General features: G+C 43.0%; 1 protein-coding gene across 1 annotated transcript in view; it reads right to left on the bottom strand.

Moving 5' to 3' along the window:
• Positions 1 to 298: 298 nt before the first annotated feature.
• The window catches only part of LOC110493305 (amphoterin-induced protein 3), a 37468-nt gene continuing 11946 nt past the window's right edge, over positions 299 to 25820 (bottom strand). Inside the window, exon 2 of the mRNA XM_036950953.1 lies at positions 299 to 1535. Coding sequence (XP_036806848.1) covers positions 1458 to 1535 — 78 coding nt within the window. The 3' untranslated portion in view covers positions 299 to 1457. The remainder of the gene's footprint in view (positions 1536 to 25820) is intronic.

Here is a 25820-nt window from a genome sequence, read left to right as displayed (position 1 = left end):
GGTATAGCCAGAACAGGGCCTAACATAAGGACAACTCAGACTATCTTCTGTTCTTCTGAAATAGACCTGTTTAAAATAAACAATGGATTTATTGTAATGGTGTATATTACATGTATTTATGTAGACGTTCCAAAGGTCTGCATCAGTGGCTTGTAGGCTATGCGTGGAAGGCAGGAGATGCTAAATGTGTTTATGTTAATCTCGGGTCAATTACAGAGTTATTTGCTTTTGAGGTCACCGTCTGACAAACTTTCATGACCGCCACAGCCCCAGTTGTGACAGTAAATTGTATGTTTTCTAACACTTAATGCAAAGAGCACATGATCACCATTCATAGTCAGAAAAAAAGGAATATGTAGATGTTAAATATATTTTATTTATCTGATATATTCAAGCAATTTCTCCATTTCATCCCATTTATTTATTGCCCATCCCCTGCTCACCCAACCCCATCTTGTCCCAATTATCTACAGAATCTACAAAGATTCTACACCAAAAAATCTGCAAATAATCTACACTAAATTATCTGAAAATAATCTACACTAAATAATCTACACTAAATAATCTACAAATAATCTACACTAAATTATCTACAATGAATCTACACTAAATAATTTACAAACAATCTGCACTCAATAATCTACAAATAATCTGCACTAAATAATCTACAAACAATCTGCACTAAATAATCTACAAATAATTTACACTAAATAATCTACAATTAATCTACACTAAATTATCTACAATGAATCTACACTAAATAATCTACAAACAAACTGCACTAAATAATCTACAAATAATCTACACTAAATAATCTACAATTAATTTACACTAATAATCTGCAAATAATCTACACTAAATAATCTACAATTAATCTACACTAAATCATCTACAATTAATCTGCACTAAATAATCTACAAATAATCTGCACTAAATAATCTACAAATAATCTGCACTAAATAATCTACAAATAATCTGCACTAAATAATCTACAAATAATCTGCACTAAATAATCTACAAATAATCTACACTAAATAATCTACAAATAATTCTGCACTACTATAGGTCAGCCATTCTATATTGTGTTACTCTAGACTACTTTCACTATCTACATAATAATGTTTCAAATGATTGCTAACATTGTCCTCTTCATCGCCGTGCTATAGCCTAACAATACTGATATATTTGGCCTCGTGGCTCCGTTAAAAGCATTACAATTCACAGTGATTGAGTGAGATGTGCATAGGTAGTTAGTTGGCTCTTATTTGTGGTGTACGGAGAAACCGCTCTGTGCCTATACAGGAGACAGTGGTCTTTGTTGAAGCTGGTTATAGAAGACTATTCAGTCCTACTTTAAAGACTTTAGTCTTCTCTCTTTTTTCAGGAAATTGGTTGTTGTTGTGGTTTTTGTGACATCATCCGGAGTCTGCCTCTGTCGGTTGCCCTGCCGTCTGATGTTACCGTGATGATGGAAGATTGTTCCATGCTCCCAGACGAGGAGTTTGATCGGTGATAGTAAAGGTAGATTCACACATCTGGAGAGAGAGAGAGAGAGAGAGAGAGAGAGAGAGAGAGAGAGAGAGAGAGAGAGAGAGAGGTCATACTTGGGTGAGAAATGAATGATGTTTTTGGATTAGCAGACACTTGTCAGTAAAGGGTTGTGTTCCACATGGCTCCCTATTAGCCCTGGTCTAAAGTAGGGAACTATATAGGGGATAGGGCTCTGGTCTAAAGTAGTGAACGACATAGGGGATAGGGCTCTGGTCTAAAGTAGTGCACTCTATAGGGAATAGGGTCCCACAGGGCTCTGGTCTAAAGTAGTGCACTATATAGGGAATGGGGTGCCATTTGGGATGCAGAGGATGTTTGGAAAGCATTTGCTCCTTCAAACCATTCTGCCCACATTGGTTTAACTTTTATTTAACTAGGCAAGTCAATTATGAACAAATTCTCATTTACAATGAAGGCCTACCCCCCCGGCCAAACCCGGACGACGCCCGGCCAACACAGATGGGTAGTTCTTATTTACCGTGTTACTGTTGACATCTCGATCTGGTCCCAAATATTTATGAACGGCTTTGCCTGATGTCCTTTGTGAATTGATACGATGCATTTAGGTGAGCGGACACCTGGGGCGATTGATTTGAGTTGCCCTTCGTGCCCGCTCCCATACCCTATAATTCTGTTTTTCTTTGTGACTAATTTGTATACAGGTAGAGCAGAAAATACACATCACTGATGTGTCAACCCTGAATAGAACCACCTGCTGCTCATCTGTTGACCACCCATCTGAGAGAGCGCTCAGTTTGCAGCTTTAAAGCTTATGTTCTGCAAATTGTGTACCCTTTGCCATGAGATGTAGAGAACATGTTGCCGTTTTAAAGTTAATTTCCTGCTATTTCTCTATTTTTTTTTGCCACGTCTATTGTGTGTTCATGTGCTATCTGAGAGACCTAAATATCACAACAAAATAAATGTGCTTTAAAAGACAAACCGAGCTAAAATCATTAGCTGACATGGGCTAGTGCCTACAGTGCCTTGCAAAATGATTCACCCCCTTGGCGTTTTTCCTATTTTGTTACATCACAACTTGTAATATACATTTATTTTTATTTGGATTTCATGTAATGGACATACACAAAATAGTCCAAATTGGTGAAGTGAAATGAAAAAAAAAAACTTTTTTTTAAATGTAAAAAAAACAACAACAAAACAGAAAAGTGGTGAGTGCATGTGTATTCACCCCCTTTGCTGTGAAGCCCCTAAATAAGATCTGGTGCCACCAATTACCTTCAGAAGTCACACAATTAGTTCAATTAAGTCCACCTGTGTGCAATCTAAGTGTCACATGATCTCAGTATATATACACAAACACTTGTTCTGAAAGACCCCTGAAAGAGTTTGCAACACCACTAAGCAAGGGGTACCACCAAGCAAGCAGCACTATGAAAACCAAGGAGCTCTCCAAACAGGTCAGGGACAAAGTTGAGGAGAAGAGCAGATCAGTGTTGGCTTACAAAAAAAATATCCGAAACTTTGAACATCTCGCGGAGCTGAGATTTAAATCCATTATTAAAAAATGGAAAGAATATGGCACCACAACAAACCTGCAAAGAGAGGGCCACCCACCAAAACTCACAGACCAGGCAAGGAGGGCATTAATCAGAGAGGCAACAAAGAGACCAAAGATAACCCTGTAGGAGCTGCAAAATCGGAGAAATGCCAAAGGGGGTGAATACTTTCGCAAGCAACTGTAAATGTGGATAAATATTTCTCTTCTGCTCACATTGTGAGTTAGGCTATAGGCCTTTGCCTGGATATTTAATTAGTGGAGTTGCCTGACGACTCACTACGAATTACGTTTCTAAACTGTTTTAATTCAGCTTCAAACTGATTATCCTACATGTCGTTTGTGCTGATGTCAAAATGAGGGGCGTCGTTCAAAGAAACTCTTGGATCGACTCTAACCAATCAGACTTTCAAAAACCAATGAGGTGATTCATGATTTGTGTAGGAGGATGTGGGTGTGTAGTCGGGTTACAAGAGAAGAGCACAGTGCAGGCAGACTGTCCATTAGACATAATGACCAACACAAACCACCCTCCTACTCGTAATTCTTGATGGCTATGGTTTTGCCACTCTTTTGATATTTTGATATTTTATTTGTTTAAAAATCTAAATGTATTTATCACAGGATACAGGAGCTGTAAAAATGGTACAGTGAAATGCTCTCAACAATTGCAATTACAAATATCAATGATGTTTTTTTTTTTCTTTTTTTCTGAAAGCATCTCTTCATGATGAGCGTCTAACTGCTAAATTGAATATAAATATATTCTAATTTGCATCAGGATGAGTATCGTAGACCTGAATCATAATCCACTCATAAGTATGGGTCTATTGCGCAGTGGCACATGTAGGCTTGTACGTACTAGTCCCAGAAACCTGTTAGCGGGTTCTAGATGAATTGACAGGTAAGTCGTGTTACTGTTGGCGTCACGATGGGTGAATTGAACAAATCCGTCTTTTAGACGTTACTTGTTGCTCTGGACGTTCTGCTAACGGACCCCGTGTGTACCCAATGATGGCAAAAGGAAGTAATCAGTGTGATGGACGTATGAGTTTGAATGGTTAGCATTCTCTAGGTGTACACAATGTATCTTGTTTATAGGATTTAGAGGACAATCTATCGCAGACCGCCAGATGTGTCTTGTTTTGATAACGGTCAGAATGAATAAAATGATAATCAGTCTGTTAGATCATGGATGTATGAAGGTACAGTACATGCTGTTTGTATGAACTGAACATCATGTTTCTAGACCCCCCAGATGCCAGGTGCAAGGTGCCAGCTGCAAGGTGCCAGGTGCCATGTAAAAGGTGCCAGGCAGTGTGTGTTGTTTGGGATTCCCGTGGGGAGAGAACACACAAAGTGTAATTATAGCCCAGGCCAGCTACAGGGACGTCTCCTCTGCCACGTCGTCATTATTAAGTCAACAGTTGTCATGGGTCCTTTTTGTGTTCTCTAACTCTGTAACAGATTGGATGTTGGTCTGTGTGCTTCCTCAGCGGCCTGCTACATGGAAATCAGACCTTCTGACTCTTAGACTCATATGCGTTGTCAGATGACCTTTAATGACGAAAATATTTTGCCACAATAATGACAGTTACAAGATGTCTCCTGTGTGATTCTTCATGTGATAACTTAGAGAAGTGTGCTGATTGTAACATTTTCCACAGAACCTTTATTTATCTAAGTCAGTTAAGAACAAATTCTTAGCTACCCAGCAACGTGCCAGCCACATAGAAATAGTGACAAAAAGCACAAATTTAATGCTAAACATTTTTTGCTTTTATTTCCTGCTTGTATCCATGGTTACACTCAATACGGCAGTCGGTAACTTTGACTTGAGTAAGAACGTCCGTTCTAGTCATTCTACTTCTATGTACAGCCACTATCAGCCGGTTCCCCCTCACAGGCTTACTGGCTGGCTGGATCTATGTTCAGCCACTATCAGTCGGTTCCCCCTCACAGGCTTACTGGCTGGCTGGATCTATCTTCAGCCACTATCAGCCGGTTCCCCCTCACAGGCTTACTGGCTGGCTGGATCTATGTTCAGCCACTATCAGCCGGTTCCCCCTCACAGGCTTACTGGCTGGCTGGATGTATGTCCAGCCACTATCAGCCGGTTCCCCCTCACAGGCTTACTGGCTGGCTGGATCTATGTCCAGCCACTATCAGCCGGTCCCCCATCACAGGCTTACTGACTGGCTGACTCTATGTCCAGCCACAATCAGCCGGTTCCCCCTCACAGGCTTACTGGCTGGCTGGTTGACTGGCTGACTGACTGATGGAATGACAGACTGGCTGGCTTCCTGGCTGACTGAATGCCTATCTGACTGCCTGGATGACTACCTGGCTGAATCTCTGGGTACCTGACAAAATTACTGTCTGACTGGCTTGCTTGCTGAATGAGGTTCCAGGTGCCAGGTAAGGCTTACAGACTGAGTTACTTAATGCCTGGCTGACACTCTGGGTACCTGACTGAATGACTTGCTGAGTGACCGGTTGACTAACTGACTGGCTGGCTTGCTGAATGAGTTACTTAATGCCTGGCTGACACTCTGGGTACCTGACTGAATTACTTGCTGACTGACCGGTTGACTAACTGACTGGCTGGCTTGCAGACAGAGTTACTTAATGCCTGGCTGACACTCTGGGTACCGGACTGAATGACTTGCTGAGTGACTGGTTGACTGACTGACTGGCTGGCCTTTGTTTCATGTTTAGCCTATTTCACTGACTGACTGACTGACTGACTGGGTACCTGGAGTTGGTTTAGTGTTTATGTCCCAGGCAGACTGGCGTAGTGTGCTGTGTCTTTGACATTGGTTTAGTGTTTAAGTACCAGGCAGGCTGGCGTAGTGTGCTGTGTCTTTGACATTGGTTTAGTGTCCCAGGCAGGCTGGCGTAGTGTGCTGTGTCTTTGACATTGGTTTAGTGTCCCAGGCAGGCTGGCGTAGTGTGCTGTGTCTTTGACATTGGTTTAGTGTCCCAGGCAGGCTGGCGTAGTGTGCTGTGTCTTTAACATTGGTTTAGTGTTTATGTCCCAGGCAGGCTGGCGTAGCGTGAAGTGTCTTTGACATTGGTTTTGTGTTTATGTCCCAGGCAGGCTGGCGTAGTGTGCTGTCTTTGACATTGGTTTTGTGTTTATGTCCCAGGCAGGCTGGGGTAGTGTGCTGTGTCTTTGACGTTGATCTATCTGTTCTAGTTGCGTAAGAAGAAGAAGCTTTTATTTACTGTAGTCTTTCATGAATCTTTAATGGAAAACACTTTAGATGGCAGAGAGAGGAGAGAACATCTTCCTTTTGGATGGAGTTACATTAGTGTTAGTATTGGGGTGGAGAAGAGGAGCTAACTGTGCCTGTGATCTAACATGACTGTCTGCAGTAGAGGTCGACCGATTATGATTTTTCAATGCCGATACCGATTATTGGAGAACCAAAAAAAGCCTTTATCGATTAATCGGAAGATTTTTATTTATTTATTTGTAATAATGACAATTACAACAATACTGAATGAACACTCATTTTAACTTAATATAATACATCAATAAAATCAATTTAGCCTCAAGTAAATAATGAAACATGTTCAATTTGGTTCAAATAATGCAAAAACAAAGTGTTGGAGAAGAAAGTAAAAGTGTAATATGTGCCATGTAAGAAAGCTAACGTTTCAGTTCCTTGCACAGAACATGAGAACATATGAAAGCTGGTGGTTCCTTCCATGAGTCTTCAATATTCCCAGGTAAGAAGTTTTAGGTTGTAGTTATTATAGGACTTTTTCCTTCTATACCATTTGTATTTCATTAACCTTTGACTATTGGATGTACTTATAGGCACTTTAGTATTGCCAGTGTAACAGTATAGCTTCCGTCCCTCTACTCGCTCCTCCCTGGGCTCGAACCAGCAACACAACGACAACAGCCACCATCGAAACAGCGTTATCCATGAAGAGCAAGGGGAACAACCACCCCAAGGCTCAGAGCGAGTGACGTTTGAAACGATATTAGCGCGCTAACTAGCTAGCCATTTCACTTCGGTTATACCAGCCTCATCTCGGGAGTTGATAGGCTTGAAGTCATAAACAGCGCAATGCTTGACGCACAACGAAGAGCTGCTGGCAAAACGCACGAAAGTGCTGTTTGAATGAATGTTTACGCGCCTGCTTCTGCCTACCACCGCTCAGTCAGATATTTGTATGCTTGTATGCTCAGTCAGATTAAATGCAATGCAGGACACGCTAGATAATATCTAGTAATATCATCAACCATGTGTAGTTAACTAGTGATTATGATTGATTGTTTTTTATAAGATAAGTTTAATGCTAGCTAGCAACTTACCTTGGCTAACTGCATTCGCGTAACAGGCAGTCTCCTTGTGGAGTGCAACAAGAGAGAGGCAGGTCGTTATTGCGTTGGACTAGTTAACTGTAAGGTTGCAAGATTGGATCCCCGAGATGACAAGGTGAAAATCTGTCGTTCTGCCCCTGAACGAGGCAGTTAACCCACTGTTCCTAGGCCGTCATGGTAAATAAAAATGTGTTTTTAACTAACTTGCCTAGTTAAATAAAGGTATAAAAAAATTAATAAACAAAATTGGCAAATCGCTGCCCAAAAAATACCGATTTCCGATCGTTAAGAAAAATTGAAATCGGCCCAAATTATCAGCCATTCCGATGAATCGGTCGACCTCTAGTCTGCAGATAGATAAAATAACACAATGCTACACAACACAGACAGACAGACAGACAGACAGACAGACAGACAGACAGACAGACAGACAGACAGACAGACAGACAGACAGACAGACAGACAGGATAACACAATAGTACACAGACAGACAGAATAACACACTACAGACAGACAGAATAACACACTACAGACAGACAGAATAAAACAATAGTACACAACACAGACATACAGAATAACTCACTAATACACATACAGACAGACAAAATAACACAATACAGACAGACAGACAGAATAACACACTACAGACAGACAGAATAACACAATACAGACATAGAGAATAACACATTACAGACAGACAGAATAACACACTACAGACAGACAGAATAACACAATAGTACACAACACAGACAGACAGACAGAATAACACAAGACAGACCGACAGAAAAACACAATAGTACACAATACAGACAGACAGAATAACACAATACAGACAGACAGAAAAACACAATACAGACAGACAGAATAACACAATAGTACACAACACAGACTGACAGAGTAACACAATACAGACAGACAGAAAAACACAATAGTACACAACACAGACAGACAGAATAACACAATACAGACAGACAGACAGACAAAATAACACAATACAGACAGACAGACATAATGTGACTGTTGTTTTCAGAGTAGTAGGTTAATACTGTTTTCCAAACCTCACTGTTAGACAGACAACCTTCCTATGTAATATCACAGCGATGAGGATGATGACCCCAGTATATAATCTCAATGAGGATGATGACCCCAGTATATAATCTCAATGAGGATGATGACCCCAGTATATAATCTCAATGAGGATGATGACCCCAGTATATAATCTCAATGAGGATGATGACCCCACTATATAATCTCAATGAGGATGATGACCCCAGTGTATAATCTCAATGAGGATGATGACACCAGTATATAATCTCAATGAGGATGATGACCCCAGTACATAATCTCAATGAGGATGATGACCCCAGTATATAATTTCAATGAGGATGATGACCCCAGTATATATTCTCAATGAGGATGATGACACCAGTATATAATCTCAATGAGGATGATGACCCCAGTATATAATCTCAATGAGAATGATGACACCAGTATATAATCTCAATGAGGATGATGACCCCAGTATATAATTTCAATGAGGATGATGACCCCAGTATATATTCTCAATGAGGATGATGACCCCAGTATATAATCTCAATGAGGATGATGACACCATTACATCATCTCAATGAGAATGATGACCCCAGTATATAATCTCGATGAGGATGGTCCTCGTGCATAATCTCACAGCTAGGACGATGAAGATGATGACCTTCATATGTGGTTACAAAGGTAATAAGAAGCTCTGAGGATGGCTACTAAGGTTATAGAATGTGGTAAAGGCCCTGATTTATTTCCTCTTTGCCTAGTGCTTTCCTCTCTCCTACTTCTCTTCAGAGAGTTTTGAACCACACTTTCCTTTGTTCAATGCTGGCTGAAGACCTAACTAGCCAGTAACTAGCTAACACCAGACACAGATGAAGACATAGCTAGCTAGCCAGTAACTAGCTAACACAAATGAAGACCTAGCTAGCTAGTAACTAGCTAACACCAGACACAGATGAAGACCTAGCTAGCCAGGAATTAGCTAACACCAGACACAGATGAAGACCTAGCTAGCCAGTAACTAGCTAACACCAGACACAGATGAAGACATAGCTAGCCAGTAACTAGCTAACACCAGACCTCTGGATAACAGCGTCTACTAAATTACTAAAATGTGAAAATGTTTCTGCATGTTTTAAACTGTTTGATCAAAGCTCCACAAGACAACTACTTTCCAGATATACTTTCTGTATATGGCATTGGTCAAAACACACACACACACACACACACACACACACACACACACACACACACACACACACACACACACACACACACAGGGAGTTAGTGGTGACAGACCACTGTAATCAGTCCACTGAGTAGGCAACCAATTAAGTAGACAGAGAATCTAAAGGCTATTTCCTTATTAGTACCGCTATCAAATATACCCCCATAAATCTAGCTGTGTTAAAACACTGTTAGAGCTGGTTAGGCCTAAACACTAAACACACAGGCAGTGAGAAGTGGCAGCGGAGTGTGTGTGTGTGTGTGTGTGTGTGTGTGTGTATAGACAAATGAGAGCAATGGTCTGGCTTTGATCAAACATTTTAGCAAGCACAGATTTTTACTTCGACATTCTAGTGTGTGTGTGTGTGTGTGTGTGTGTGTGTGTGTGTACCATAAATAGCGGCAATAGTGTTCCACTTCGTGATCTAGTAAAATACCGTTCAGCCATCACTCGGCGGCAGTGGGACCATTCAGCCATCACTCTGTGACAGTGGGACCATTCAGCCATCACTCGGTGACAGTGGGACCATTCAGCCATCACTCGGTGACAGTGGGACCATTCAGCTATCACTCTGTGACAGTGGGACTGTTCAGCCATCACTCGGTGACAGTGGGACCATTCAGCCATCACTCTGTGACAGTGGGACTCAACGCGAAAGAGGACATAGAAAGGTATACAGGTAGAAAGTGGAAAACTCTAAAAAGTGATTGACATTTTTATGAACAATAGTGCCTATCCCAGTCCCTCGCCCAGTACTAGTAATGATGCTAAGGTACATGACAAATGTCCCCGTCTGATAGTGTACCGCTGACCACAGCCCCTTAGTGTAAAATTATTAACACGGTACAACCAGACTATTTCCCAGACACATTACATTTCACCCTTGAAGAGGTAGATCACGTTCCCTAACAAAACAAAAAAAAGGCAATTGTTACAGATGGTGTCATCTACGAGACACTAAAGTGCAGTGTTCTATGAAAGACACAGTGGAGGTAAACGCTGGTACAAGTCTAAAATTAATAAACCCCCAGCAGTTACACTAATGAACAAACCAATCGGAGATTACTCTCATCACGAAACATGTAGTTATCTCGGCACATAAACTCAGCAAAAAAAAAAAAGATGAAGTCCTCTCACTGTCAACTACGTTTACTTTTCAGCAAACTTAACGTGTGTAAATATTTGTATGAACATAACAAGATTCATCAACTGAGACATAAACTGAACAAGTTCCACAAAATCAAAAGTAACAGTCAGTATCTGGTGTGGCCATCAGCTGCATCTCCTCCTCATGGACTGCACCGGATTTGCCAGTTCAGCTGCGAGATGCTACCCCACCCCACTCTTCCAACAAGGCACGTCCCAGACGTGCTCAATAGTATTGAGATCCGGGCTCTTCACTGGCCATGGCAGAACACTGACATTCCTGTCTTGCAGGAAATCGCGCACGGAACGAGCAGTATGGCTGGTGGCATTGTCATGCTGGAGGGTCATGTCAGGATGAGTCTGCAGGAAGGGTACCACATGAGGGAGGGTCATGTCAGGATGAGCCTGCAGGAAGGGTACCACATGAGGGAGGAGGATGTCTTCCCTGTAAAGCACAACGTTGAGATTGCCTGCAATGACAACAAGCTCAGTCCGATGATGCTGTGACACACCGCCCCAGACCATGAAGAACCCTCCACCTCCAAATCGATCCCGCTCCAGAGTACAGGCCTCGGTGTAACGCTCATTCCTTCGACAATAAATGCGAATCCGACCATCACCCATTGTGAGACAAAACTGTGACACGTCAAGGAAGAGCACTTTTTGCCAGTCCTGTCTGGTCCAGCGATGGTGGGTTTGTGCCCATAGGCGACGTTGTTGGCGGTGATGTCTGGTGAGGACCTGCCTTACAACAGGCCTACAAGCCTTCAGTAAAGCCTCTAACAGCTTATTACGGACAGTGTGAGCACTGATGGAGGGATTGTGCATTTCTGGTGTAATTCGGGCAGTTGTTGTTGCCATCCTGTACCTGTCTCGAAGGTGTGATGTTCGGATGTACCGATCCTGTGCAGGTGTTGTTACACGTGGTCTGCCACTGCGAGGATGATCAGCTGTCCGTCCTGTCTCCCTGTACCACTGTCTTAAGTGTCTCACAGTACGGACATTGCAATTTATTACCCTGGCCACATCTTCAGTCCTCATGCCTCCTTGCAGCATGCCAAAGGCACGTTCACGCAGATGAGTAGGGACCCTGGGCATCTTTCTTTTGGTGTTTTCAGAGTAAGTATAAAGGCCACTTTAGTGTCCTAAGTTTTCATAACTGTGACCTTAATTGCCTACCGTCTGTAAGCTGTTAGTGTTTCAACTAACTTTCCACAGGTATATGTTCATTAATTGTTTATGGTTCATTGAACAAGCATGGGAAACAGTGTTTAAACCCTTAACAATGAAGATCTGTGAAGTTATTTGGATTTGTACGAATTATCTTTGAAAGACCGGGTCCTGAAAAAAGGGACATTTCTTTTTTTGCTGAGTTTACGTTTAATGTTGCTGGCGAGTGTGGGGGGGAGGACAAGTTAATTAGGTTCTCTGTGAGTATTCAACAATGCTTGATATGATTAACATTTCCCCTCTGCATGTCAAAATGAAGCTAGAAGCTGTGAGAGAGGTGGCCCTAGAAAATATTCAGCATCTTCTTGCAAACATGAATATCCCACAGAAAGTTCTAACAAAAGTCCATTTAAGTGGTGAAAAAGTGGCTATGCTTAAAAGCACTCACACCACACAGGATGTTGTTCTTCATGAGTCAAATAGATGCCTGTTTAGGTGTCCTGAATATTAAGTAGATGTAACCTGCTACAGGACATGCTCAACAGTGATGATGTGACAGTTAGGGAACTAACCAGAGCCTCCCTCCTTCTGGACCTACAAGGGAAGGAAAGTTCCAGTGGCCAGAAGTGGCCAGAACAACTTCCTGGACTTCAAGAGGAAGGCCAATGGACAATTGGACAGTTTTGCTGTGGGCTTTGGAGTCCAGTCAGACTGGCTGGACCTCAATGACCTGTGCAACAGGACTGGGGCTAAGGTGGACACTGACTGATATGCAAACTGAGCCAGTGACTTTTCTCTGATGCAGTTGTGGCAGATCGCAGTGTTCTTATGGAGGCATTATTGAACACCTCATCTTACATCCAGGACAACACTCCTTGGTGTTAGAGAGATGCAGCTACTGTAACACTGGAGGCTGCAGGGGAAACTCACTGCTCTGGACTGTGCTGATGACTCTGTCTCCCATTCCATGTACCAGAATGCTCCCATTGGTGAGGACGTTCTCACCTTTACCGTTAAAGCGAGGTTGCTAGTTCTACCAACAAAATATAATCAGGTACTCTTTTAACCTTAAAATCGTGACCCATTTTGTATTCTACATGAGTCAAATGTAATGGGGGTCATTGCCCATGTTGTGAATGGCTGCATGTTGACCTGAAAGCCAGCAAGGTGAGACAAGTGGTCTCACCAACAGCACACATGCAGAAACAGTGTTGTGTAAACAGAAATATTATGTGTTTTCCTGTTTGCCAAATAAGCCAGATATTGTTGTTGTGGGGGTTGGCCAGGGGGAGGTGCTTATGTTGTTGTGGGGGTTGGCCAGGGAAGGTGCTTATGTTGTTGTGGGGGTTGGCCAGGGGGAGGTGCTCATGTTGTTGTGAGTGTTGGCCAGGTGGAGGTGCTCATGTTGTTGTGGGGGGAGGACAGCGGGAGGTGCTCATGTTGTTGTGGGGGTTGGCCAGGGGGAGGTGCTGATGCTGTTGTGAGGGGGTTGCTCATTTGACAGCTGCATTGATCAGGCCTTTGCAGAGAAGCTGCTTAAATACCAGCCCCTCGTGTCACGCTTGGACAGCCTCGGGTGGAGGTGCAAGCTGGCTGGAACAGCCTCGGGTGGAGGTGCAAGCTGTTTGGAACAGCCTCGGGTGGAGGTGCAAGCAGGCTGGAACAGCCTCGGGTGGAGGTGCAGGCTGGCTGGAACAGCCTCGGGTGGAGGTGCAAGCTGGCTGGAACAGCCTCGGGTGGAGGTGCAAGCTGGTGGCTCTGATATTCGGCAGTCTCGGCCACGTACACAGGCTTGAAGAGCATGGCCTCCACTTTGTGTTCTGACAAAATCTATAGCAAAGCAATTGGCCAGGTACTGCTCTGTTTCATCTGTCGTGGGCAGCCTAATTGTTTGGAGAAGGAGGTGCTTCCTGTTCCCTTTAGTTCCATGCAGACAGGGACCTTTGAAATGTTTGGATCCTTCTTTTTGAACAGTTGATTGGTGGATTTAAATAACTGGACAGGTTCAGCCAAGCCATGGTCCTCATTAGTCTACACACACACACACACACACACACACACAGAGACACACACACACAGAGACACACACACACACACACAGAGACACACACACACACACACACACACACACACAGAGACACACACACACACACACACAGACACACACACACACACACAGAGACACACACACACACACACACAGAGACACACACACACACACACAGAGACACACACACAGAGACACACACACACACACACACACACACACACACACACACACACAGAGACACACACACACACACACACACAGAGACACACAAACACACACACACTCCGTTGCCACTTCTCACTGCCTGTGTGTTTAGTGTTTAGGCCTAACCAGCTCTAACAGTGTTTTAACACAGCTAGATTTATGGGGGTATATTTGATTGCGGTACTAATAAGGAAATAGCCTTTAGATTCCCCGTCTACTTAATTGGTCGCCTACTCAGTGGACTGATTACAGTGGTCTGTCACCAATAACTCCCTGTGTGTGTGTGTGTGTGTGTGTGTGTGTGTGTGTGTGTGTGTGTGTGTGTGTGTGTGTGTCTTTTTTTAAATTTCAGGAACATTTACATCAAAACAATAAACTTAATGTCTCCTTCCCCCTTTTACTGACACACACCAACACGCACGCCAACACGCACACCAACATACTGACACACAAACTAAGACATTAACACACCCACACACACAGGCTAACACATACACAAACACACTGACATACACACTAACACACACACACAGGCTAACACACACACTAACACACAGGCTAACACACACACTAACACACACACAATCACACTGACACACACACTAACACACTGACACACACACCAACACACACGCCAACACACACACCAACATACTGACACACAAACTAAGACACTAACACACACACACAGGCTAACACACACACAAACACACTGACACACACACAAACACACAAACACACACACAAACACACTGACACACACACACAAACACACACACACACACACACACACACACACACACACACACACACACACACACACACACACACACACACACACACACACACACACACACACACACACACAGCAGGGTTTCCATCAGGGAAATGTAGCATTTGACAGTCAGCATTTTAATTTACCAGACATCTGACAAATGTACCTGACCCATATGCATTGGGCGCTTAACCTGATTAGGGCATCCACGCACGGTCCTCAGAATGACAAATGATCATTCGTATTAACAGAACATGGATGTCGAGAAGGCAACAATGTGTGGCTCTTAAATAAATTCTGATGTGTAATTTGAACATGTTACTTTTTCCTCAGCCAACAAGACGAGTAACGGACAGCAAAAATCACTAGTCTATGTCAATCTACTACAGTAGAACATTTTTATACTACCTATTCTATTGGTCAGCTTCTGGGTATAGACGAGCTTCCTTATGCCGCATTTGTGGCAGATGGTGGCAGATTGTGGTAAATGGTGGCAGATTGTGGTAAATTGCGTCATTCTGTCATTGCACCACAATTGGGAGTTAGAGCGTTAATCTATCTTTTTGTAAATTGAATGAAGGTGTGAATGTTTTAGTCCATGAGTCCCTCTTCTATGTAACTAGAGTCCTGAATCAGGCAAAACAAATTTGCTGGTGGGTGGTCCTGGAGTTGAGAAAACTTGTAAATACAATGGCGCAATTACACTTGACATGTGGACTGATGATTTTCAAAAAAACAGGAACGGTGTGCCTTTGTTTTCTCTCCCTGTAAAAACAGAACGAAATCATTCTAAATAACAAAAACTGTCTTCATGTACCACAGTGTGAGAGTGAGTCCCTCTATATAAAGTGAGTTTCTGAAACTCTCTACTTCTTTGCTGATGTGAAGAAGAAACTGAATGAAAGAGAGTCCAGCCAGGAGAGGGAGTGGAAAAAGGTCGCCTATATTTTGAAGACCTGAGCTACTTCATTTATATATGAAATGTACATTCACACCACCATTAATTTACAAACGGATAGTCTAATAGCTCGGCTAGGTGTGAAAAATCCCCCAATTTGTGCCACAGTTTAGGCGACCGATAGATGCTGATGTCAGTCAAAATTCAGAATCAAATCAAATCCAACTTTATTGGTCACATACACATGGTTAGCAGATGTTATTGTGAGTGTAGCAAAATGCTTGTGAAATGCTTCAGAGTTGAGTCCTATTGTAAAGCCTAAAGGAGAAAACGGGGATTCACTTACAAAGTATTCGAGGCTTAAGTGCTCTAAAGTTTTACGAAAAATGCAACAACTAAATACAAATATACAAATGTATTATAATCCAAATAGTAATTGCTAAAGACAATCAGAATGAATGTGTCTTTTACTCAGCATTACAATTTAATATATTAATTTAGGCTTGGCCTATTTAGTAGGCTATTTTGCAGCATAAATCTATAATTGTCTGCGTAAAGCTGACTGACTCACTCATTTGTGGCTTTGGATCAAAATAAAGAAGTACCAACATTTGGTTTTTAATAAAGAAGTGTTTTGACCAAGTTAATCTGCTTATGTTGTGTGTCTGTTAAATTATTTGTGAAATGGTGGTTTACAATGAAGAATTTAAACTAAATAAATCCAATACAATACATAATGAATAATCAATAATAAATCATCAGAATACGTGTTGCAAGCTTTTTTTTTGTACGATTTTATTTTAGAATAAAAACATACACTGTTAAGTTCCCCAGTTTCTGTGTTGTTGTGGGCTTGTATGTGTGTGTGTGTATTTCAGTAAATGGAATTCTGGATTCTTCAAACAGCTGATTGGTCGGCCCCATCTGATTGGAGCTCTGAACCCTCCCACTCGTCGGGGGAAACAACTGTCTTCAATCAACCAACTCCTCCTCCAGCTGGATAAAAACCAGTGTTCCTTTGTCAGGAGAGAGAACGTTTAATGTCCTGTGTTGGTTGTTAGTCCGTGAACATTTTTGTTGGAAGTATTTTGTAGCTGCTACTTCTGAGGTGTGTGTGAGCCAATAGGACTTAGTGCTTTTGATGATTGAAATGGTTCACTTTAACTTAGTAATTATTCTGTTTCATTTGTTCCCAGCGGGGGAAGGGGAACACACCTTAGGAGTGTTTAGGCAAGAGGCCTGTAGGCATACATAGACCCGTAGTATGTTCTCTGTCACTAGGTAAGACCTGGGGGAGCACCCCCTGTATTTTGGTTAACACGCCAGGAGGTGCTAAAAGATTAGGTAAGTAGTTGGCGCCAGGAGGTGCTAAAAGATTAGATAATAGTTGGTAGTTAAGGTAGGAGATGGGACTCTTGAACTTTTACTTTCTTTGCCTTGGTTCTGTCCAGCCCCATTTCCCCACAATACCGTGTTAGGAATAATAAATCCCCTGTAAATGGTAATTTTCTCTGCGTCTGTCGTCCTCCCCCCGCACCTACGATCACATACCTTTTTCACTCCACGGGGAGTTGAGTTGTAGCAGGGTGTTGAGTTCCCTCCGCCAAGAGGCTTATGTAACATACACATACGAACGACAACTACATCACCCCTGTCCAGACGCACCTGCTCACACCCCCATCTCCAGCGTATCACTCTCCACCACACCCCCATCTCCAGCATCACTCTCCGCCACACCCCCATTTCCAGCGCATCACTCTCCACCACACCCCCGTCTCCAGTGCCCGCATCACTCTCTGCCACACCCCCATCTCCAGCATCACTCTCCGCCACACCCCCATCTCCAGCGCATCGCATCACTCTCCACCACACCCCCATCTCCAGCGCATCGCATCACTCTCCACCACACCCCCATCTCCAGTGCCCGCATCACTCTCCGCCACACCCCCATCTCCAGTGCCCGCATCACTCTCCGCCACACCCCCATCTCCAGCTCAGGTATCACTCTCCGCCACACCCCCATCTCCAGCTCAGGCATCACTCTCCGCCACACCCCCATCTCCAGTGCATCACTCTGCGCCACACCCCCATCTCCAGTGCATCACTCTCCTCCACACCCCCATCGCCAGTGCATCACTCTCCGCCACACCCCCATCTCCAGTGCATCACTTTCCTCCACACCCCCATCGCCAGTGCATCACTCTCCTCCACACCCCCATCGCCAGTGCATCACTCTCCGCCACACCCCCATCTCCAGCTCAGGCATCGCACTCCGCCACACCCCCATCTCCAGCACCCGCATCACTCTCCGCCACACCCCCATCTCCAGTGCAGGCATCACTCTCCGCCACACCCCCATCTCCAGCTCAGGCATCACACTCCGCCACACCCCCATCTCCAGCACCCGCATCACTCTCCACCACACCCCCATCTCCAGTGCCCGCATCAATCTCCGCCACACCCCCATCTCCAGCATCACTCTCCGCCACACCCCCATCTCCAGTGCATCACTCCCCGCCACATGGCCTCAAACTCCACCATTTTCTTTCTCCCCGTCGCCCCCACATTCTTTCAACATTTTGAAAATAAAGTATTTAAAGGTGGACTTTGGTTGATTTAAAAAAAATACTTCTGTCAGACAAATTTCTAACTCCACCTATAACTTTTGGGCTTTTTAACATTCCCAGAAGGCATGGATTATTATAATCTAATGACAAATGAATCTGGTAGTTTAATTTACTGCAAGCCTAAGACCATGGGTTTAACCTTCTGAATGAATGATTATGTTGAAGATAGAAGCTGCCTTTTTAATGAGTTCCGAGAGCCGATCCGTTACCCAACAAAACAATATAAATGTATTTAGCCTAATTGTTTTGATGACTACAGACGGTAGCCTATTATTCCTCTTTCCCTTCCTGCGTTAAGGAATTAGTCTGCATGTCTATTCAACATTTGGATAAAAAAGAAACCACAACATTAATTTAAAAAAATTATTCACAATGCGGGCACTTTAACAACTCAAATCACTTTAAAAAACCTTCTAATATTAGACAAACAAATACATATATTAAAACAATAACTTCAAAAACAGTCTTCAAATTGATGTGCAGGAAAGAGATGTCATGCACCAATAATGCACTAATACTGTGTCTCTTACCAGTGAACCTCTGGGTGTTCATCATTAATACTGTGTCTCTTACCAGTGAACCTCTGGGTGTTCATCATTAATACTGTGTCTCTTACCAGTGAACCTCTGGGTGTTCATCATTAATACTGTGTCTCTTACCAGTGAACCTCTGGGTGTTCATCATTAATACTGTGTCTCTTACCAGTGAACCTCTGGGTGTTCATCATTAATACTGTGTCTCTTACCAGTGAACCTCTGGGTGTTCATCATTAATACTGTGTCTCTTACCAGTGAACCTCTGGGTGTTCATCATTAATACTGTGTCTCTTACCAGTGAACCTCTGGGTGTTCATCATTAATACTGTGTCTCTTACCAGTGAACCTCTGGGTGTTCATCATTAATACTGTGTATCTTACCAGTGAACCTCTGGGTGTTCATCATTAATACTGTGTCTCTTACCAGTGAACCTCTGGGTGTTCATCATTAATACTGTGTCTCTTACCAGTGAACCTCTGGGTGTTCATCATTAATACTGTGTCTCTTACCAGTGAACCTCTGGGTGTTCATCATTAATACTGTGTCTCTTACCAGTGAACCTCTGGGTGTTCATCATTAATACTGTGTCTCTTACCAGTGAACCTCTGGGTGTTCATCATTAATACTGTGTCTCTTACCAGTGAACCTCTGGGTGTTCATCATTAATACTGTGTCTCTTACCAGTGAACCTCTGGGTGTTCATCATTAATACTGTGTCTCTTACCAGTGAACCTCTGTGTGTTCATCATTAATACTGTGTCTCTTACCAGTGAACCTCTGGGTGTTCATCGTTAATACTCTGTCTCTTACCAGTGAACCTCTGTGTGTTCATCATGAATACTGTGTCTCTTACCAGTGAACTTCTGGGTGTTCATCATTAATACTGTGTCTCAGAAGTTTCTGTCCATGAGTGATGCAACCCGAAAAAACATTAAAAACAGAGTTAATGAGTACTTGAGTTTATCGATAAAGTCTGGACATGGCCTGCTCTCCCTTATGTAAGGAATTAGGCACTTTACTATGTTTACTATATAGACTACAGTAAACATCTCATTGTCCTGATGCTTTTTTTCAGACTGCACAGTAGCCTAATACACATATACATGTTTAAACAGTATATATTTGTTATCGAATACAGTAATATATTTGTACAACGGATGATGATGTGTTTTAATTTTTAGAATACAGTTCTCGGTTTACTGTAGTGATGGACAGCTGGAGGCATTTTGAAAACATGTTTACAAACACTTGTTTATGACAAGTGTAGTTAGGATGTGAACTCTGCAAACAACGTTTCCACTCTGAGAAAGAGAATGGTAAATTACTGTAATTAATACATTCATTCAATACATTGGAATACAAAAGAAGCCATGCGCCATGATGAGCTATTAGCAGAATAATATACTTTCGCCAAGTAGGAGATCAAGGAGGAGTCCAGGAGGAGATCAAGAAGGAGTCCAAGAAGGAGTCCAAGAAGGAAATCAAGTAGAACGATCAAGGAGGAATCAAAGATGGAATCCAAGAAGGAGATCAAGTAGAAGTTCAAGGAGGAGTCCAAGAAGGAGATCAAGAAAGAGATCAAGGAGGAGATCAAGGAGGAGTCAGAGAAGGAGTCCAAGAAGGAGATCAAGGAGGAGTCCAAGAAGGAGATCATGGAAGAGTCCAAAAAGGAGACTATGAAGGAGTCCGAGGAGGAGTTTTTTACATTTTTTATTTCACCTTTATTGAACCAGGTAGGCTAGTTGAGAACACCTTTATTTAACCAGGTAGGCTAGTTGAGAACAAGTTCTCATTTACAACTGCGACCTGGCCAAGATAAAGCGTAACAATTCAACACATACAACAACAGAGTTACACATGGAATAAACAAAACATACAGTCAATAATACAGTATACCAAAATAAAACAAAAAGTCTATATACAGTGAGTGCAAATGAGGTAAGTTAAGGAAATAAATAGGTCATGGTGGCGAAGTAATTACAATAATAGCAATTAAACACTGGAATGGTAGATCGGCAGAAGATGAATATGCAGGTGGGGTGCAAAGGAGCAAAATAAATAAATAAATACCAGTATGGGGATGACGTAGGTAGATAGATGGGCTGTTTACAGATAGGCTAAGTACAGGTGCAGTGATCTGTGAGCTGCTCTGACAGCTGGTGCTTAAAGCTAGTGAGGTAGATATGAGTCTCCAGCTTCAGAGATTTTTGCAATTCGTTCCAGTCACGGGCAGCAGAGAACTGGAAGGAAAGGCGGCCAAAGGAGGAATTGGCTTTGGGGGTGACCAGTGAGATATACCTGCTGGAGCGCGTGCTACGAGTGGGTGCTGCTATGGTGACCAGTGAGCTGAGATAAGGCGGGGCTTTACCTAGCAGAGACTTGTAGATATCCTGTAGCCAGTGGGTTTGGCGACGAGTATGGCCAGCCAACGAGAGCATACAGGTCGCAGTGGTGGGTAGTGTATGTGGCTTTGGTGACAAAACGGATGGCACTGTGATAGACTGCATCCAGTTTGTTGAGTAGAGTGTTGGAGGCTATTTTATAGATGACATCACCGAAGTCGAGGATCAGTAGGATGGTCAGTTTTACGAGGGTATGTTTGGCAGCATGAGTGAGGGATGCTTTGTTGCGATATAGGAAGCCGATTCTAGATTTGATTTGGATTGGAGATGCTTAATGTGAGTCTGGAAGGAGAGTTTACAGTCTAACCAGACACCCAGGTATTTGTAGTTGTCCACGTATTCTAAGTCAGAACCGTCCAGAGTAGTGATGCGGGCAGCGATCGATTGAAAAGCAAGCATTTAGTTCTACTTGTGTTTAAGAGCAGTTGGAGGCCACGGAAGGAGAGTTGTATGGCATTGAAGCTCGTCTGGAGGTTAGTTAACACAGTGTCCAAGGAGGGGCCAGAAGTATACAGAATGGTGTCGTCTGCGTAGAGGTGGATCAGAGAATCACCAGCAGCAAGAGCAACATCATTGATGTATACAAAAAAGAGAGTCGGCCCGAGAATTGAACCCTGTGGCACCCCCTATAGAGACTGTCAGAGGTCCAGACAACAGGCCCTCCGATTTGACACACTGAACTCTATCAGAGAAGTAGTTGGTAAACCAGGCGAGGCAATCATTTGAGAAACCAAGGCTGTCGAGTCTGCCAATAAGAATGTTGTGATTGACAGAGTCGAAAGCCTTGGCCAGGTCGATGAATATGGCTGCACAGTAATGTCTCTTATCGATGGCGGTTATGATGTCGTTTAGAACCTTGAGCGTGGCTGAGGTGCACCCATGACCAGCTCTGAAACCAGATTGCATAGCGGAGAAGGTATGGTGGGATTCGAAAAGTTCAGTAATCTGTTTGTTAACTTGGCTTTCGAAGACCTTAGAAAGACGGGGTTGGATAGATATAGGTCTGTAGCAGTTTGGGTCTAGAGAGTCACACTCTTTGAAGAGGGGGATGACCGCGGCAGCTTTCCAATCTTTGGGAATCTCAGACGATACGAAAGAGAGGTTGAACAGGCTAGTAATAGGGGTTGCAACAATTTCAGCAGATACTTTTAGAAAGAGAGGGTCCAGATTGTCTAGCCCGGCTGATTTGTAGGGTCCAGGTTTTGCAGCTCTTTCGGAATATCGGCTATCTGGATTTGGGTAAAGGAGAAATAGTGTGGGCTTTGGCGGGTTGCTGTGGAGGGTGCCGGGCAGTTGACCGGGGTAGGGGTAGCGATGTGGAATGCATGGTCAGCCGTAGAGAAATGCTTATTGAAATTCTCAATTATAGCGGATTTATCAGTGGTGACAATGTTTCCTAGCCTCAAAGCAGTGGGCAGCTGGGAGGAGGTGCTCTTATTCTCCATGGACTTTACAGAGTCCCAGAATTTTTTTGCAGTTAGTACTTCAGGATGCAAATTTCTACTGGATGCAAAGTCCAAGGAGAAGATCAAGAAGGAGATCAAGGAGTCCAAGGAGGAGAACAAGAAGGAGTCCAAGAAGGAGATCAAGTAGGAGTCCAAGAAGGAGTCTGAGGAGTCCAAGGAGGAGTCCAAGAAGGAGTCCAAGAAGGAGATCAAGTAGGAGTCCAAGAAGGAGATCAAGTAGGAGTCCAAGAAGGAGTCCAAGGAGGAAATCAAGAAGGAGAACAAGAAGGAGATCGAGGAGGAGATCGAGGAGATCAATGAGAAGTCCAAGTCGGAGATCGAAGAGTCCGAGGAGGAGTCCAAGAAGAAGTCCAAGAAGGAGATCAAAGGAGGAGACCATGAAGGAGACCGAGGAAATCAAGGAGAAGTCCAAGAAGTGGAACAAGAAGGAGATCAAGTCGGAGATCAAGGAGGAGTCCAAGAAAGAGATCAAGTAGGAGAACAAAGGAGGAGTCCAAGAAGGAGAACATGGAGAAGTCCAAGTACGAGTCCCAGAAGGAGTCCAAGAACGAGACCAAGGAGGAGTCCAAGAAATATTAAAATATTAAAATATATATATATTAAATAATATTAAAACAGTCAAATACATTTGTGAATTCAAACGCTTTAGCTGACATGTTGCAGTTTATTAATTGTTTAATTATTATTGTGATAATTGCGTTGTTTAATCTATAACCTGTTAGTTCATATGCCTTGACACCGTGCTATACTGTAAGACCTAAAGGCTGAGACAATTAGAAGACACAGTGGCAGAATAAATTCAACCACACCTTTTGTTTTATCACAAAATTGGATAGCAACTGGATAGCAACCTCTGTCCAGTGAAGTCCACAAATCATATTGAATGTACAGTAACCTACAGCACGGTCAAGCACGTTAATGTTCCCCCATATCTTCGGACCACTTATCACCACTATTGATTTAGAACCACAGAGAGTTAACCGCAAGTCACAAATAAAACAGGAGCTGCCTCCACTGTTCCAGCACTATTTCAACTTCAACATTTCAACATCATCAAATCACTTCTAGTTAGTTTAATACAGTGACAACTAAACAATACCAAAAACAATTTAGTCCAATCAACGTAAGCTGGGTTCGTGCAGAACATGTTGACTCACCCTACTTGTAGAGAAACGCCAATGCCATCCTCCTCTCATGTTGACGAAACAGTCTATCTTCCACTCATGGGCAACGTTAGCTAGTTAACATTAGCCTTCTACATCTAGCTACATATTGAACTTCCATCCTCTCAGACCAGGGACACAACAATGTAGGAATTGTACAATCTTGCCATTATAATCATTGACCAGTATGGAGAATTAAGTAAAAACACAAGTCCAAATCCCTATCTCCATGCATGGCTAATTTAGGGAAAGGCTGGCTAGCTGGCCACCGGGGAACGACAGCACAACGAGATGCAACAATTCAAGTTTTTGTTGACGTCCATGACGTTGGCTCTCAATGGGATTTGATAGGAGTGACGTCAAATCCAAGCTGGTTTCCCCTTGACACTTTGTTATGGTGCGCCAGGACCATTCACAGTTGAGCTCGCTCAGTTTAGCTCGACGCTGATTGGCACATTTTTTTATTTAATTTTTTGGGTCAAGGGAGGCCCGATGCTCTCTGATAGGCACAAAGGCAATATTTAGCAATGGGATTTTTTTCTTCTTCTCCCGGGACAATTGGCCAGCGGCAATTTTACTTATCAGCTTTTCAACAACAACAACAACAACAACAACCACAACAACAACAACAACAACAACAACCTGACAAAAGCCGCTAACGGAAACCCTGACACACACATTCTGGGCTAACGCTGAGGATAACATGGATGTCTATGAATAACATAGCACAGGAAGGAGGGAGGACATTAAAATGGCAGCCTGGTGGAGATAGAAGTTGATTTATCCTCTGTTGTTCTGCTACGATGGCGTTCATACTTTCTGTCTGAATTGCCCATTGGTAATGGATGGAGTGCAGAGACCAGACTACTGGGTCTATTTATCAATGGGAGTAAATATAGGTAGAATGGCTCTATTTATCAATGAGAGTAAATATAGGTAGAATGGGTCTATTTATCTTTGAGAGTAAATATAGGTAGAATGGGTCTATTTATCTTTGAGAGTAAATATAGGTAGAATGGGTCTATTTACATTGTTATCAATGAGAGTAAATATAGGTAGAATGGGTCTATTTACATTGTTATCAATGAGAGTAAATATAGGTAGAATGGCTCTATTTATCAATGAGAGTAAATATAGGTAGAATGGCTCTATTTACATTGTTAACAATGAGAGTAAATATAGATAGAATGGCTCTATTTACATTGTTATCAATGAGAGTAAATATAGGTAGAATGGGTCTATTTACATTGTTATCAATGAGAGTAAATATAGGTAGAATGGCTCTATTTATCAATGAGAGTAAATATAGGTAGAATGGCTCTATTTCCATTGTTAACAATGAGAGTAAATATAGGTAGAATGGCTCTATTTACATTGTTAACAATGTTAGTGAGGAGGAGGTGCAGGGGGCTGGCTGGCTGCTGGGGGGTTGTAATTGAGGGATACTGTCTGTGGGGAGGAGAGGGAGGAGGTGCAGGGAGCTGGCTGGCTGCTGGGAGGTTGTATTGCGGGATACTGTCTGTGGGGAGGAGGAGGAGGTACAGGGGGCTGGCTGGCTGCTGGGAGGTTGTAATTAGAGATACTGTTTGTGGGGAGGAGGAGGAGGTGCAGGGGGCTGGCTGGCTGCTGGGAGGTTGTAATTAGAGATACTGTCTGTGGGGTGGAGGAGGAGGTGCAGGGGGCTGGCTGGCTGCTGGGAGG

This window comes from Oncorhynchus mykiss, chromosome 17, assembly GCF_013265735.2.
Source record: "Oncorhynchus mykiss isolate Arlee chromosome 17, USDA_OmykA_1.1, whole genome shotgun sequence".
NCBI classification, from domain to species: domain Eukaryota; kingdom Metazoa; phylum Chordata; class Actinopteri; order Salmoniformes; family Salmonidae; genus Oncorhynchus; species Oncorhynchus mykiss.
Note: the sequence above shows the minus strand (reverse complement) of the source record. Positions and strands in the feature narration are given on the sequence as shown.